Here is a 15,863-nt window from a genome sequence, read left to right on the forward strand (position 1 = left end):
GAGACGGCAGCCCACCAGGTCCCCCGTCCCTGGGATTCTCCAGGCAAGAACACTGGAGTGGGTTGCCATTTCCTTCTCCAGTGCATGACAGTGAAAAGTGAAAGTGAAGTTGTTCAGTCGTGTCCGACTCTTAGCGACCCCATGGACTGCAGCCCACCAGGCTCCTCCGTCCCTGGGATTTTCCAGGCAAGAGTACTGGAGTGGGGTGCCATTGCCTTCTCCAGGGAGTTTGGGGTTAGCAGATGCCTACTATTATACATGGAATGGATAAACAACAAGGTCCTACTGTAAAGCACAGGGACCTCTATTCAGTGTCCTGTGATAAGCCATAATGGGAAAGAATTTTGAAAAAAGAATGTGTGTGTGTGTGTGTGTGTGTGTGTGTACATATGTACATATGGCTGAGTCATTTTGCTGTACAACACAGATTAGCACAACACTGCAAATCAACTATACTCCAACAGAATAAATTAAAATAATAAGACTATTCCCTACCAAATATTGGCCCTCTGCACACTGATTAGAAATGAAGTGAAATTTGAGATATTAATTAATAGGGGCATAATGCACGGTTAAGGAGACCTTGTCCATGTACACTCTACTCCCCTCTTTTGTTGTAAAATCCTGAACAAGCTGAGGGGAAAATGGAATAACATCACACACTGAGGTGCTACTCTGAAAGCATCGGTATCTCAACCCTTCTTTGTTAAACTGGTTACTTATTCTTAAACAAAAGTGATGCATTCTTATTTTGCCACCATATCTCTAATTTCTAGCTCATCATGCGTCTTCATGGTGCCAGATACTATCCTAAGTGTAGCTTCCTAGCTGCTTCTCTCAACAACCCTATAAGTCATGTCAATCACTCACCCATTTCACAGATGAGGAAATCGAAGCAAGAGAGGTTGATTCCTGTCCAAAGGTCACCATACTACTATGTACAACATCCACAATCCAAACCCCAAAGCCATTGAGTGCTGCATTTTTTTCTAAACTCATATTAACTTTGCAATGCATTTTCAAGACGAGTATCCACCTGCTTCCATTACTGGATTCACATATTGTAATAAAATGATACTTGTTTTTCACTGCTATGTATAGATATCCACATCACCACCCCCCCACCCCCACCAATCTTGTCCTCTCTGCTACACAATCACAGTTTGCAACATTTACACCACAGTCTGTAAGTGCTGCAGTTGTATCGATGCCGCTCTTATAGGATAGATACTAGAGACCTGGCCCATGAGCAGTTATTCTTGATTGGCTCAATGACTTCAAGAACACTTCATGGAAGATGAAGTCTCTGAGTTCTTGCCTCTTCAAAAATAATCACAAAGAGTTTGATACATTATTTCCCTAAGGACTCTGTAAGCACTGTGACATTATATTCGAGAGCTGAACAGTGACATGAAGTTTCAGGCCCCTCTCAAGGTCCCCCTGAGAGCTGACTTGATCTTTTTTTCTTTTTCCTGGATACCCAAAAGATGCTTTCTTTAGCATCTTCACCAAGACAGGTCTCAGCACCAATTGTTCTATGTCAATTTATTGAATCAAACTGTACCCTTTTAATGTATATATCTGTCTTTTTCTGCAATTCTTTTGAGATATATATATATATATATATACACATATCTTGTGTATTTTTTTTTTTTCAGTTTAAAATGCACCAAAAGGTACATTTTTATAGAAATGGTCCTGATTCTTTTTGATTATCTCTCATCTTTGACAGTGATTTTGAGAGCACTAGGTATTTGTCTTGTTTCATGCAGAGTAGTGTGAGGAAATGCTGTGGGGTAGAAATGAAAATTTGCACAGGTTGATGGGTATGTGAGTATCAGTGTTGCTTCAGTCCAGTGGTTTATACTCTGCATGTACACTTGAATCACCTGGAGAACTTTTCAGATTAATCTGTGCCTTCAATCACTGTAGGGTTTTGATTTAATTGCCTCGGGATGATGTTTGGGAATCAAGTTTTAAAAGGCCCTCAGGTCATCCTGGGCTTTCCTGGTGGCTCAGTGGTAAAGAATCCGCCTGCAATGAAGGGGACATGGGTTTGATCCCCGGGTCAGAAAGATCCCCTGCAGGAGAGCATGGCAACCCACTCCAGTATTGTTGCATGGAGAATCCCATCGGCAGAAGAGCCTGGCAGGCTACAGTCCATGAGGTTGCAAAAGAGTTGGACACGACTAAGGATTAAACAACAACAAAGGCAGAGCCAGATTTGCAAATTTGGAGTCTTTCCCTTGTTCTATTCAATGCAGATCAGCCATGTCAGGGCACTCACAACTGACTGTCCTCCCTCTCTCCCAGAGTTCTGCAGAACAAGGACCTCTCGTCCATGATGTCACATGGAATACCAGAAAATTCTTACTGTCAGCCACACACTGATGCCCTGACCCAAAGACAGGACTCTTCTGCTCCTCTGGGAATTGTATTTTGTTTTATTCTATTGCTATTTTCTATAATTTAATTTTTATTGTTGAATTTTTAAACTGAATGTACAGTGAACACTGGTTGTTTAGAACATCTGTAACTTGCTGGCTCTGAGATTCTCAGTATCCAGAGTCCTTCCAAGAAGTTTCCTGTTGGACCCTGGTCCTCTCAGGTTGGGATTCCTAGTTTCAGGTTTTTCTGAGTCCTTAAATATGGAAATTGCATTTCTGTTTCTCAGGCTTTTTAATGCTTGGATGATTTTAGAGACAAAAAAGTGTCTTTATTCTGCAGTCTTAAAGTAGGGGCTCTTTGTAATTTTTTTCTACTTAATGACTCTGGCTTTGAATATATTTTAAAAATTGAATTTTTCAACATCAGTATTAAATTTTCATAAGACATAATGCTACTTACAAATAAAATTTTATACATGATTGAAATTCAGTGTGTTGCATAATAATTTGGATTAGTAAGAAAAGGAAACATGTTCCTTTTAAATTAATCATGATTACTTACCTATAGAGTAAACTGGCCAAATTGAAATGCATAATTAGGCATCTAATTGCGTTTTAAACTTGGCTGCATGCAGAAAGAGATGATCGCACGTGCCTAATAAAATTAATTTCCTCATTTTTGGATGAAACATTATCTTTTTGTTTCCATAAGAACTTGCCAAATAATCTAAAATACCAGTTTGTGTATCTACATAGGTACATCCTATCAGGAAGTAGTTATCAATTTCAATCTAAACTACAGTGACCATGTTAAAATTTTTTTTATCATAGTTCAAAGTCAACATTTCATTATCTAACCATTAGTTTTACAATAATGTGGAATTCAATCATAATTTGAGAAAAGGAAGCAAACAGACCAAATTAAGCTTGTATAGAAACGGAAGTCATGAGAAAGAACAAACACTGCCAATAAAAGCAGATGCAATCAGGGAAGAGAACAAAAAAACAACTTAATTCTCTATTATGGCCCCATATCCTAATACAAATATGATGGATCACCAACGAATTCAAGAGAACACATACTTTGTTCAGTCCCTTGGTGAATATTCATAAAGGGTTCCCTATGAGGCAGACATTGGTCTAGGCCCTGGAGGCATGAAGATGAAAAGACATGCTTCCTGTTTTCCAGCAACTTAAATCCTTGGGAGATAAATGTGCAAATAAAGAGTAGAGCTACAGTAAGACTCCTGCCTTAGTTGGGGCCTATCCAGCGGATGTTGACAATTTGATTTCTGGTTCCTCTGCCTTTTCTAAAACCAGCTTGAACATCTGGAAGTTCACGGTTCACATATTGCTGAAGCCTGGCTTGGAGAATTTTGAGCATTAGTTTACTAGTGTGTGGGATGAGTGCAATTGTGCGGCAGTTCGAGCATTCTTTGGCATTGCCTTTCTTCGGGATTGGAATGAAAACTGACCTTTTCCAGTCTTGTGGCCACTACTGAGTTTACCAAATTTGCTGACATACTGAGTGCAGCACTTTCACAGCATCATCTTTTAGGATTTGACACAGCTCAACTGGAATTCCATCACCTCCACTAGCTTTGTTTGTAGTGATACTTTCTAAGGCCCACTTGACTTCACATTCCAGCATGTCTGGCTCTAGGTGAGTGATCACACCATCGTGATTATCTGGGTCATGAAGATCTTTTTTGTACAGTTCTTCTGTATATTCTTGCCACCTCTTCTTAATATCTTCTGCTTCTGTTGCTGATGCTGCTAAGTCACTTCAGTCATGTCTGACTCTGTGCGACCCCATAGACGGCAGCCTACCAGGCTTCCCCATCCCTGGGATTCTCCAGGCAAGAACACTGGAGTGGGTTGCCATTTCCTTCTCTTAGGTCTATATCATTTCTGTCCTTTATCCAGCCCATCTTTGCATGAAATGTTCCTTGAAATGCTCTAATTTTCTTGAAGAGATCTCTAGTCTTTCCTATTCTGTTGTTTTCCTCTATTTTAGAAAAGGCAGAGGAACCAGAGATCAAATTGCCAACATCCACTGGATCACCGAAAAAGCAAGAGAGTTCCAGAAAAACATCTCTTTCTGCTTTATTGACTATGCCAAAGCCTTTGACTGTGTGGATCACAAGAAACTGTGGAAAATTCTGAAAGAGATGGGCATACCAGACCATCTGACTTGTCTCTTGAGAAACCTGTATGCAGGTCAGGAAGCAACAGTTCGAACTGGACATGGAACAACAGACTGGTTCCAAATAGGAAAAGGAGTACGTCAAGGCTGTATACTGTCTCACCCTGCTTATTTAACTTCTATGCAAAGTACATCATGAGAAACGCTGGACTGGAAGAAGCACAAGCTGGAATCAAGATTGCCAGGAAAAATATCAATAACCTCAGGTATGCAGATGACACCACCCTTATGGCAGAAAATGAAGAGGAACTAAAAAGCCTCTTGATGAAAGTGAAGGAGAAGACTGAAAAAACTGGCTTAAAGCTCAACATTCAGAAAACGAAGATCATGGCATCTGGTCCTATCACTTCATGGCAAATAGATGGGGAAACAGTGTCAGACTTTATTTTTGGGGGCTCCAAAATCACTGTAGATGGTGACTGCAGCCATGAAATTAAAAGACGTTTACTCCTTGGAAGGAAAGTTATGACCAACCTAGACAGCATATTTAAAAGCAGAGACATTATTTTGTCAACAAAGGTCTGTCTAGTCAAGGCTATGGTTTTTCCAGTGGTCATGTATGGATGTGAGAGTTAGACGGTGAAGAAAGCTGAGTGCTGAAGAATTGATGCTTTTGAACTGTGGTGTTGGAGAAGACTCTTGAGAGTTCCTTGGACTGCAAGGAGATCCAACCAGTCCATCCTAAAGGAGATCAGTCCTGGGTGTTCATTGGAAGGACTGATGCTGAAGCTGAAACTCCAATACTTTGGCCACCTCATGCAAAGAGTTGACTCATTGGGAAAGACCCCAATGCTGGGAAGGATTGGGGGCAGGAGGAGAAGGGGATGACAGAGGATGAGATGGCTGAATGGCATCACTGACTTGATGGACATGGGTTTAGGTAGACTCTGGGAGTTGGTGATGAGCAGGGAGGCTTGACGTGCTGCGATTCATGGGGTCACAAAGAGTCGGACACGACTGAGTGAGTGAACTGAACTGAACTGATTACCCCCAAAGGTGATTCCTTCCTAGAAATGGACTTCTTAAGCCCACACACTTTAGAAGTAAACTTTCTGGCTCAAAGAGGTATTGTTCCTCTACATTAGTTGAAACCCTGTAAGTAACAGTGAAGAAAGATGGATCTAGTTGAATATAATGCGGCAATTGGAGTTTAAACACAACTGGTGCATTTAAAATGATCAGGGTGAGATTTCATCTAGCAAACAATTTTAAAGGCTTGGAGGTTTCCATTGCCTCCCTGGGTTCCACTGCCCTTGAAGGGCTGCCTAACCTTGAATGCTGGCTGCTCTCCATTCCAGACATGGGCAAACTCAGCCCCTAAAAGAAAGAGCAACAGGACCTAAGCAGTCATGCATTCCAGCCCTGCACCAGTTGTTAGAACTTCTGGAGCTTGCGCAGAGCAGCTTACTAAATCCGTATATCTCATCTCCCAAACCACACCTGTGGTTTCCCACTCATGCCTGAAAGTCACTGGCATAATCCATAAAAGTGTTTGCACTTCTGAGACAGGGGGAAGGATGTAAGATCGGTTCCAAAACCAGATAAGAGAGGACAGAAAATTAGAACGCTTCACATCTGTTGCCTTCTAAATTTTTGTGAATCAGCCAACTATATCACTGCCCAAATGAAGACTATCCATCCAATTATTACGCTGGAAATTTACTATGCAGCTTTACTAAAATATAAGAATAAAAATTTCTGTGCTATTTGCAAAATTCACTCTTTAGAAATATCAACTATTTGGTTTTTTTCATCCCAAGTTCAAGTATTACATTCTCTCCAAAGGCTGAAGCTTTGTGGATTTAATTCATATATCTGGAAAGTATTCCTCAATCAATGCAAGAGCTTCACATGTCCTTTCTGAAATTCAAACAGTTATCCCAGAGTTCATTATGCCATCCTGCATAACACTATGTATGAGCTGTGATGACTGAAGCCACAGGGTAGGAATAGGATTCATCAGCCACTCTTCCTGATGTGTTAAGGTGGACAGGCTGGGTTTGAAGCAGTTACCCTCCAGGGTGGACAGACATGCTGTTTTCTTTTGGGGCAATGCAATCCCCATTGTACAGCTGGTCCATTGGGAAGTGAAACCACACCACAGGATGGATTAAAAATACCTAGATCTGGCTTCCAAAAGAGTACAACCACCACCCTGTTACACACCAAAAGACTTTCCTCTTACGTCCTGTGTAAAAGTGTCCAGAACGTTAAGTATACCTGGGCCTTGAAACTTTAAAATAAAATTAATTCATTTTCAAATGACTCCAACCGTTGTGCCATGGACTGAATGTCTGAATCTGCTCCTTCAGCCCCCGCCATTCATATACTGAAACCCTAATTCCCACTGTGATGCTATCAGGAGGTGGAGACTTCAGAGGGTGATGTGGTTTAGATCAGCTCATGAGGGATAGGGTTCCCATGATGGGATTAGTGCCCTTATGTGAAGAGACCAGAGGACTTTCTCTCCCTCTCTCTCTCCCCATCTCTTTCTCTGCCCTGACTCAACCCCTCACGTAAGGACACAGAGAGAAGACTGCAAGCCAAGGAGAGAGGCCTCATCAAAGCTGACCATGCTGCACCCTGATCCAGACTTACAGCCTTCAGACTGGGGAGAAGCACATTTCTGTTGTCTATGCCACCCAGTCTATGATATTTTGCTGTGGTTGCCTAAACCGACTAGGACAAATTTTCAGAGCATAACATATGTGTTTAGAATTCCATGGTTTTTTTGTTTCAATATTGAAGTATGCACAACATGCATGGAATTGTAACAAATGCAATGATACCAACTGAATGCCAGATGCCAAGTCTGTGTGTGATGGCACATTTCAGGACTTAACAGGACAAGCCACAAATAAATGTACACATTTGAGCACATTGTATTCACACGCAAGCATTCCTCATATTTCTATTACATAGCTGATGCACATTCACTAAGTATTTCATTAGCTGTCTTCTGTTCCCAGAGTTACTTCTCAACTCTCACGTACCCATCAATGTCTAGTATTCCAATTATTTAAGACTTACCTTGCCTACTAGTTAAATGTGGAAGGAAACCAAGTCCTGTTGACTCAAGGGGTTCTTTGAGTCAACAAATATTTTTAAATCCTATAATTAATAATTGAAGAGATATTTAACTCTATATAGATATTATTGCATATCTATATGGAAACAGGCTGTATATTATAGACTGTAGGGTAGAATATATTAAAATTTGCAATTGCATTTCTTAAATCCTATACACAGTCTGAACATAAACTATCAATTATGTAACTATTGTCTTTATTTCATAAACATTGTAAAATAGAAACGGAAAAGGTGTTTTATCAGTGAGACAGACCTATCTCGTTAAAGCCACTGTAGCCCAGCTCTTGCCTGCTAAGTCCCAGATCTTCAAGGTCCATGCATTTAAATCCTGGGGGGCACTGGTAGCCTTCTTCCAGTTCTGGGGAGCAGTGTGTATCTGGGATGGCTAAACTGTTCCAGGTTACATTTCTGCAAACAACACAAAAAAAGGATTTGACATTTTGAACAAGTGAGTAGATTACAATGCATAATGTAATCACTCCCCATTGATACTTGCTGTATGTGGACACGGATTTAAGATTCCTGATTCATGAATGGTATGCGCCACATTAAGGCCATATTGAACATTCTCAAATGGCATGAGATTCACCCACACAGAAGCGCTTTATGTTATTTTTAAACTTTTTATTTTATAGTGGAGTAGAGCCAATTAACAATGTTGTAATAGTTTCAGGTAGACAGCAAAGGGGTTCAGTCACACATATACATGTTGTCCATTCTCCCCCAAACTCCTCTCCCATCCAGACTGCCACATGACATTAAACAGTTTCCTGTGCTATATAGTAGGACATTGTTGGTTATCCATTTAAAACATGTTAATAGCAGTGTGCACATACCCATCCCAAACTCCCTCACTATCCGTTCCCTGCATCCTTCTCCAGGAACCACAAGTTCTCTAAGTCCGCACAAAGCTCTTTATAAGAGCATTATTGCCATGATGGCTTTTGTCATAAAAGACCAAGACCCAGGAAAGTAAAGGAAGGCATTTTCCTGCAGATTTGCAAGGCATGTAAACTTGTCTGGGGATTCTGTGTTATTCACAAATCCTTCTCCTACTGTGGCCACAAATGTTACTTCTCTGCTTCTAAGCAACAGCTAACGACGACAGTCATTTTCCATATGGTACAAAAGTACTGTATGTGAGCCTCAGAAATGACACTCAGCCTTCTTCTGCGTTGTCAGATGTGCAGTTTAGACAGAAAACCAGATAAGCAAGGCGAGACTGAAGGAACTAAAGGTGTCACACTGGACAGAGAGAGGTGACGCAGTGATTTAGCTCTGGAAATAATATGAGGGTTTTTTTTAGATGACTGGTGATATAACTCCTTTTCATCTTTTTGGAGGATAAGCTGGAATTGAAGTTGATGTGAAGGATTTAGCTATGCAATGCTTTTCTTGGTAGTGAATAGATATAACCACCGGAATGGTGGATACGGAATCCCACTGCGGGCTGGCCTTAAAAGGAGCCCCAAGTAGATGCTATCTGAGATAAGTGACAGGGCTCATATAGGAGGCCCAAGTTTAGCTTAGAGAATTCACAAGTCTTATAAGCCCTTGATTTTAGTATGTCATTTCCTACTACATCAGTGTTTCTAAATGGGGATCAGCCTGAGGACAGTCTCAATCTCCTCTGCTTATGGACACACTGAGACAGGGATGTTGGGTCACATTTCTTTTCTTCAATATCTTCCTAAATTCATTTTGCTGCTTCCTGCCCCTTATATAGCATGTTTTCTCGAAAGTCTGATGCCTAACTGCATGATCCCTTAGCTGCTTGAGGCCACCAGGCACACGCACGAGCATATACACAAATTCCTATAAAGACATACTTAATTTTACTCACACACACACCACGCCTGGTTCAGTTGTGTCTCGGTCAGAACAAAACTCTATGCTTATTCCTTCAGGATTCGGCTCTTCATTAGTGGCAACCCAGAGAATTCACACATCTCAGGGATGTTTAAACAACTGCCACATTTTACGCTGGTCCTTTGGACACCCACAAGCACACCCCAAGGAAAAGGCTCTAACTGTGGAAATCACCGCTTGGTAGTGTCAGAAAGATACGACTTTAAGCACACATGTCGGTTAATTCCCCTTCTTTCAAATGCTTGCATAGATGGGTGCTAAGTCGCTTCGGTCACTTCATTCATGTCCAACTCTTGTGATCCCCACGGACTGTAGCCCACCAGGTTCCTCTGTCCATGGGATTCTCCAGGCAAGAATACTGGAGTGGGTAGCCATGCCCTCCTCCAGGAGATCTCCCCGACACAGGGATAGAACCTGCGTCTCTTACGTCTCCTGCACTGGCAGATGTAAGCTTTGTTCTAAAAAAGCAGTTACATGAGCAAAATATCTGCAGTATAATAGGTGCTCCATAACCATTGCTATTAATTTAGTTAGAAATCTATCGTACATATATTATCAGAGCACTTTTATTTCTTAAACATTATAAAGAAAATATTTCCAATATCCCAACTTGTTCTTATACCTCCCACTTGGCAGACACCTCGGCATGAATCCTGTAAGTTAAACAGAGTAATCTTTCCTCATCTTTTCAAAAACTGTTTAAATATAAGTCAAGAAGACTTCACAGTCCTTTGCGTGAATCTGAGGCACTTGTGATTTTACATATTGTACAAAATCCTCTCTTGATAAAGTCCATGGAAATTAAAAATTAATATTCTTAAGTTTCACCATGTTTCTATCTTTAATTCTTCTGACTTTTCCGTTTTTAAAAAATCTCATTGTTTTGTGAACAAAACAATGTTTGATAAAACAACCATTCACTTATTTTCTAAGTACTCTAAAAGGAATACTTAAATTTTATTTGGGCTAGTATAGAAAACTATCCCCGAATCCAACTTTATATCATCTCTGGTCTTAGAGATATTTTATAAAATCCCACCAAGTCCTAAAAGCTGCCACTGGATGGAAAGTGAAGTGAAGTCACTCAGTCGTGTCCAACTCTTTTCGACCCCATGGACTGTAGCCTGCCAGGCTCCTCTGCCCGTAGGATTCTCCAGGCAAGAATACTGGAGTGGACTGCCATTCCCTTCTCCAGGGGATCTTCCCAACCCAGGGACCGAACCTGGGTCTCCCACATTGTGGGCAGATGCTTTACCATCTGAGCCACCAGGGAAGACCAAAAGTATCCAGTAGGATGGATGTGTTTGAGTCACTCAGTTGTGTTCAACTCTTTGTGACCCCATGGGTTGTAACCCTGCCAGGCTCCTCTGCCCATGGGATTCTCCAGGGAAAAATACTGGATTGGGCTGCCATTCTCTTCTCCAGGGACATCTTTCCAACCCAAGGATCAAACCCAGGTTTCCTGCATTGAAGACAGATGCTTTATAATCAGAGCCACCAGGAAAACCCACTAGATGGGGGAAGCACAAAATGAACTGTCCATAACTGAGATTCTCCTTAAGTCCCAAAGGAAGTAATCCATAATTACTCTGCAGCAGCAGGGAAGAACCAGAATAGTCCAGGGTGCCTGTGATGTGTGGTCCCCTACCTTCTGGTCTCAGAGAGGATGGTTCAGTCATCACAAACATTAACCTGAGCTCCGGGTTGAATCTTGCTCTCTGCACAGTAAACTTTTATATGCTTAACATTTACATTTCCTTGCTTTTGCTAATTATCTCATTCTTGGGGATGAGATGTCATTATTTGATACCAAGCCATGAATAAATTTCTCTCCTTTCTCAGGAATGATAATAAGGTGTCAGGAAAATCTTCATCTGTTCTATTTCACCTAGCAGCTCCTTCTTACATGTTCCTCTTTTAGCTTCAGGGGGATTTCTGCCATCACATTTGGCAGTTTGCAATACCTGATTCCGCCACAGGCCACTGGTCTTCTCAACTCTCTTTAGGATAGGAACTGTGTTGCTTAGTCAAATCCCATTATTTGTTCCGTAACGGCCTTAGGTCACCATTCATTACTGGAGAAGAAGCTAAAACTTTACTAGCAATGTTATAAATGAAGCGTTACTCCACCATTCCAGCACCGGGGACCAGTTTCGTGGAAGATAATTTTTCCATGGACCGGGGGGTGGAGGGGGGAAGTTTGGGGATGATTCAAGCACATGACCTTTATCGTGTCCACTCTATTTCTATTATTAGGGCATCAGCTCTGCGTCAGATCATCAGGCATTAGATCCAGGAGGTTGAGGACCCCTGCTATAGAGGACACAGCTGAGATGCCCATCTATCTGCTTTAGAAGAAACTGGGTCCATTCAAAAGCAACACTGCAGGTACTGACTGAGTTCCTGCTTTATTTGCCCTGTCTGCTTCACAGATTAACATAACCAATTCCAGAGGTCAGCCTTGAAGCCTAGGACATACAGGTCTCTGAACAGACATATCTCTGCCTGAAAGCTGTCCTGTTATTTGGCTACCATGTGTGCAAATCAATTAAGCAGAAATTGGAACAATTGTTAAAAGACAACGCCGATGATAAACGAGGTCGTGACAGCACCTGGCAACTCTGATCTCTGGAAGCAGAGCATCATACCGTAGAGCTTAGTGTCTGTGACTCAGAGATGTTTATGAGAAATTCCGAGTTAAGAGGCAGCAAAAGGACACAAAAAGTTGGAAAATTCTTTTCAGTTGGGATTTGTATGTGTTTCATTCTGACTCTGGACGTGGTTTGAGTCTCTAAAAATAAAGCAAATTAAATGTCTAGGCTGGAGATGGTAAATGGTATCAACACATTTTCTTCTTGAGAGTGAGACTTTTAAAACTCAGTTAATACTGAACTGAAAATACAAAAGAAAAAAAATGGCATAAATGGTTGGTCCTTGAAGTAAGTCATCCAACTTCTGAAAACTGTTTTTATGAGTACCACTGCTCATAAAACCGTGTGGCCAGTTACATATCTTCTTCTTAAATAGTAAATGAAGAATCACGTAAAGAGAAGGCAAAATACATGGGTGTGTACATAACGTGACTGCACAGATTTGATTACACAAATCCAAGAAAGAAAAATGCAGACATCTCCCCATCACTGTTATGTCTCGAGTAGCTGAAATGTCTGCCAACACGTATGAGATTTTTCACAGTACACTTTTTTTTTTTTTAAGGATAATGTAATGAGCTGGAGCTAAGACTCAGAATATGAGAAGCTTTTTATTATTTTTTTTCAGACATTCATCTCTGAGTCCTGAGTACAGCATGGAGCTGGCTGACAGGACTTACTGAATGATTCAGGGGCCGTGAGTTCAGATAATACTCACACCCATCTTCCCCATTTGTAGTCTATTCTCTCCGTCAAAGTTAAGTTTGCAGTACGATGCCTAATCTCCTAGTTGGGTTAACACATTTGAGAAGTCTTGCCTTTCAATTCGAACAAAAATGGGACCTTTAAACCAGGCTCCTGAATTCACCGCTGTTAGCACACAGCCGCTTCCTCACCCAGAAGCTTTCCTTCCCCTCACTTCTCCTCTATTGTCTCCTGCCCGCAGGATATCTTTTTCCACCTTCATATTCATTCATGGAACAATCTAGACACATTCTGCAGCCCACATGCACTTAAAAAGAAACCTACCCACAGGTTTCCCTCTATGCATCTCTTCCCTCGCCCACATGAGTCAACTGTCACTCACCACTTCCTTCAAGTCTCCTACCCTGTGTTTGTACTAATTCATTGCTTTTCTCCACTTTTAACGTGGCTTGTCTATTTTTTTTACCCATTTCTCCTTTGTTGCTTTTATTTAGCAGCTTGCTTTTCTTCCTCTGTCCTTTTCTTCATTTCTGCTTCTTTATCAATCTGTCATTATGTTTTTATCCGTCTAAATATAATATATCATTAACCATGACTTCACTAGGGCGACTGAACACACATACACACCTGGGCTTGTAAGAAAGAAAACATATATTCCAAAATGGCAACATGGAAGAGGAAAGCAAGAACTAGAACGAGAGAAACACATGAGTTGATTAAACCATGGTATCGACGAGGACTAAGGACTCAGTAGCCAAGAGCTTGGGTTTCCATGCCTATAAGAAGCAGGAAACAGAGTCCTGAGCGCCCTGTGAGGCTGGGGTCCGGAAAGGTGACCTAAGGCATACAGACACGTTAGTATTTAACTGGGTAACACCATGCTTCCCTGGTGGTGCAGAGGTTAAAGCGTCTGCCTGCAATGTGGGAAACCTGGGTTCGATCCCTGGGTCGGAAGATCCCCTGGAGAAGGAAATGGCAACCCACTCCAGTATTCTTGCCTGGAGAATCCCATGGACAGAGGAGCTTGGTGGGCTACAGTTCATGGGGTCACAAAGAGACTGAGAGACTTCACTTTCACTTTCACTTTCAGAGCGTGATACTGATGAGGGGATCATTAGATAGGCCAATCAAGCACAAAAGAGACCATAGCTACAGAACCAAACATAGACAGGGAACTAGCAAATGAGAAAGGCAGGATTTAATACTGTGAGTAATGACACCCAGTAAGTAGTGTGGGGATATGAAGAAAATCAGATTCCTACTTCACGCTGAAACATTTCTAAATAGTCGCAGTAACAACAACAATAACAAATACTTGACATACAATAAACTGCCCATGTTAAAAAGAACAGCTTGAGAAATCCTGTATACACAGAACCGCAATCAACATAATGAACATACTGACCAATCCCCAGGGTTTTCTAATGCCCTTGCATCATCTCTTATTCCTACCCCAACCCTTATGCCCAGGCAAGCCATGATTTCCTTCCATTGTCATAGATAAGTCTGCATTTTCTAGAATCTTACATATAGGAAATCAGAGAATATGTACTTTTTCATCCAGGTTCTTCACTCAACATAACGATCTTGAGATTCACCCAAGATATTCTGAATATCAATATCTCATACTTTTTTTTATTGCCAAACAGTAGTTACTCTAAGTGGGCTTCCCTAGTGGCTCAGACGGTAAAGAATCTGCCTGCAATGTAGGAGACCTGTGTTTGATCCCTGGATCAGGAAGATCCCCTGGGAAAGGGAATGACTACCCATTTCAATACTCTTGTCTGGAGAATTCCATGGACAGAGGAGCCTTGTGGGGTACAGTCCATGGGGTTGCAAAGAGTTGGACATGACTGAGCAACTAACACTTTCACAGTCATCGTATAGCTATACCTGTTAATCCATTTACCTGTTGATGGAAGCCTGGAGTATTACCAAATTGGGCTTTTACAAATAAAGTCTTTGGATGTATGTGTGTGTATTAGTCTCCCAGTTGTAACACAGACCATGGAGAGCACACAAATACTTTTAAAACAATTGAGACACAGGTTTTTCACATGAAAACTGCAGAAACATCCTTGTAAATCACTAGGTTAAAGTACAGTTAGTAGATAAACTTACCCTGGTTTCGTGTCATTTACTACACAGTGATAGGTAAATGTCCCAAACATCTGAACTCCTAAAATGCCATAAAGAAGCAGAAAGAAAAGGAGGAAAATGGAAACACTCCATATTTGTTCTCCGGATCGCCTAGGAGAAAAAAATAGAGTAGGTAAAACTTACCAAAAAATGTCATAAACATTTCCCCTTAATTTATGTAAAAGCAGTGCTTACTTTAAAATATTTGTAATTCTCGTCCTTGGTAGCTCAAATCGGAAATAAATCCGGAATGCCCGGATCATAATTAGTGGCCGTGGGATCCGCAACATGCCCCAAGGAGACATCTGATCAACTATGTCAGCGATTTCAAACACCTGCAAATTCAGAGGTGAACAGACAACTCAGACTTTCGCTCAGCAAATTGCGTGTAGTCAGGATATACAAACAGCATTACACAGCACAACACATAGCAAAAACAGCATCACACGGCGTCATAGCACGGCTTGCAGTGAAGATACACACAGACCGCATCACAGGACGTCGTACATGAACCTGAGCTATGCTCCCACAGTATCATCCACCAAAAATAACTTTCTTTGGAGTATATTTTGAAGCTATAGCTCTCTTAAGAGAAACAAATACATGAATGAATGAAAGTGCCATTAATCTTGTTCATTTCCTCAATGATTCATCAGGGCACAGTTTTTAATACAAAACTGGGGTAAGTATGCTGAGTTTTCCTCACTACTAACAGTCTTTGGTGGAACTTTTTGAGTATCTAGAACATAGGTTAATGGAGGAAGGGTTAATAAAAATATTATGAAAAAGAATTCCATTTACCAGCAGAGGCGAGAG

The 15,863-nt window shown here is 41.2% G+C and overlaps 1 protein-coding gene across 1 annotated transcript in view; it reads right to left on the minus strand.

The window, feature by feature from the left end:
- Window positions 1–15,863, minus strand: part of NALCN (sodium leak channel, non-selective) — a 303,444-nt gene that overhangs the window by 249,647 nt on the left and 37,934 nt on the right. The window contains exons 5-7 of the mRNA XM_069601972.1: window positions 15,243–15,382; window positions 15,030–15,158; window positions 7,937–8,091 (exon numbers count right to left, since the gene is read on the minus strand). Coding sequence (XP_069458073.1) covers window positions 7,937–8,091; window positions 15,030–15,158; window positions 15,243–15,382 — 424 coding nt within the window. The remainder of the gene's footprint in view (window positions 1–7,936; window positions 8,092–15,029; window positions 15,159–15,242; window positions 15,383–15,863) is intronic.

The sequence above is a fragment of the Ovis canadensis genome, chromosome 10, assembly GCF_042477335.2.
Source record: "Ovis canadensis isolate MfBH-ARS-UI-01 breed Bighorn chromosome 10, ARS-UI_OviCan_v2, whole genome shotgun sequence".
NCBI classification, from domain to species: Eukaryota; Metazoa; Chordata; class Mammalia; order Artiodactyla; family Bovidae; genus Ovis; species Ovis canadensis.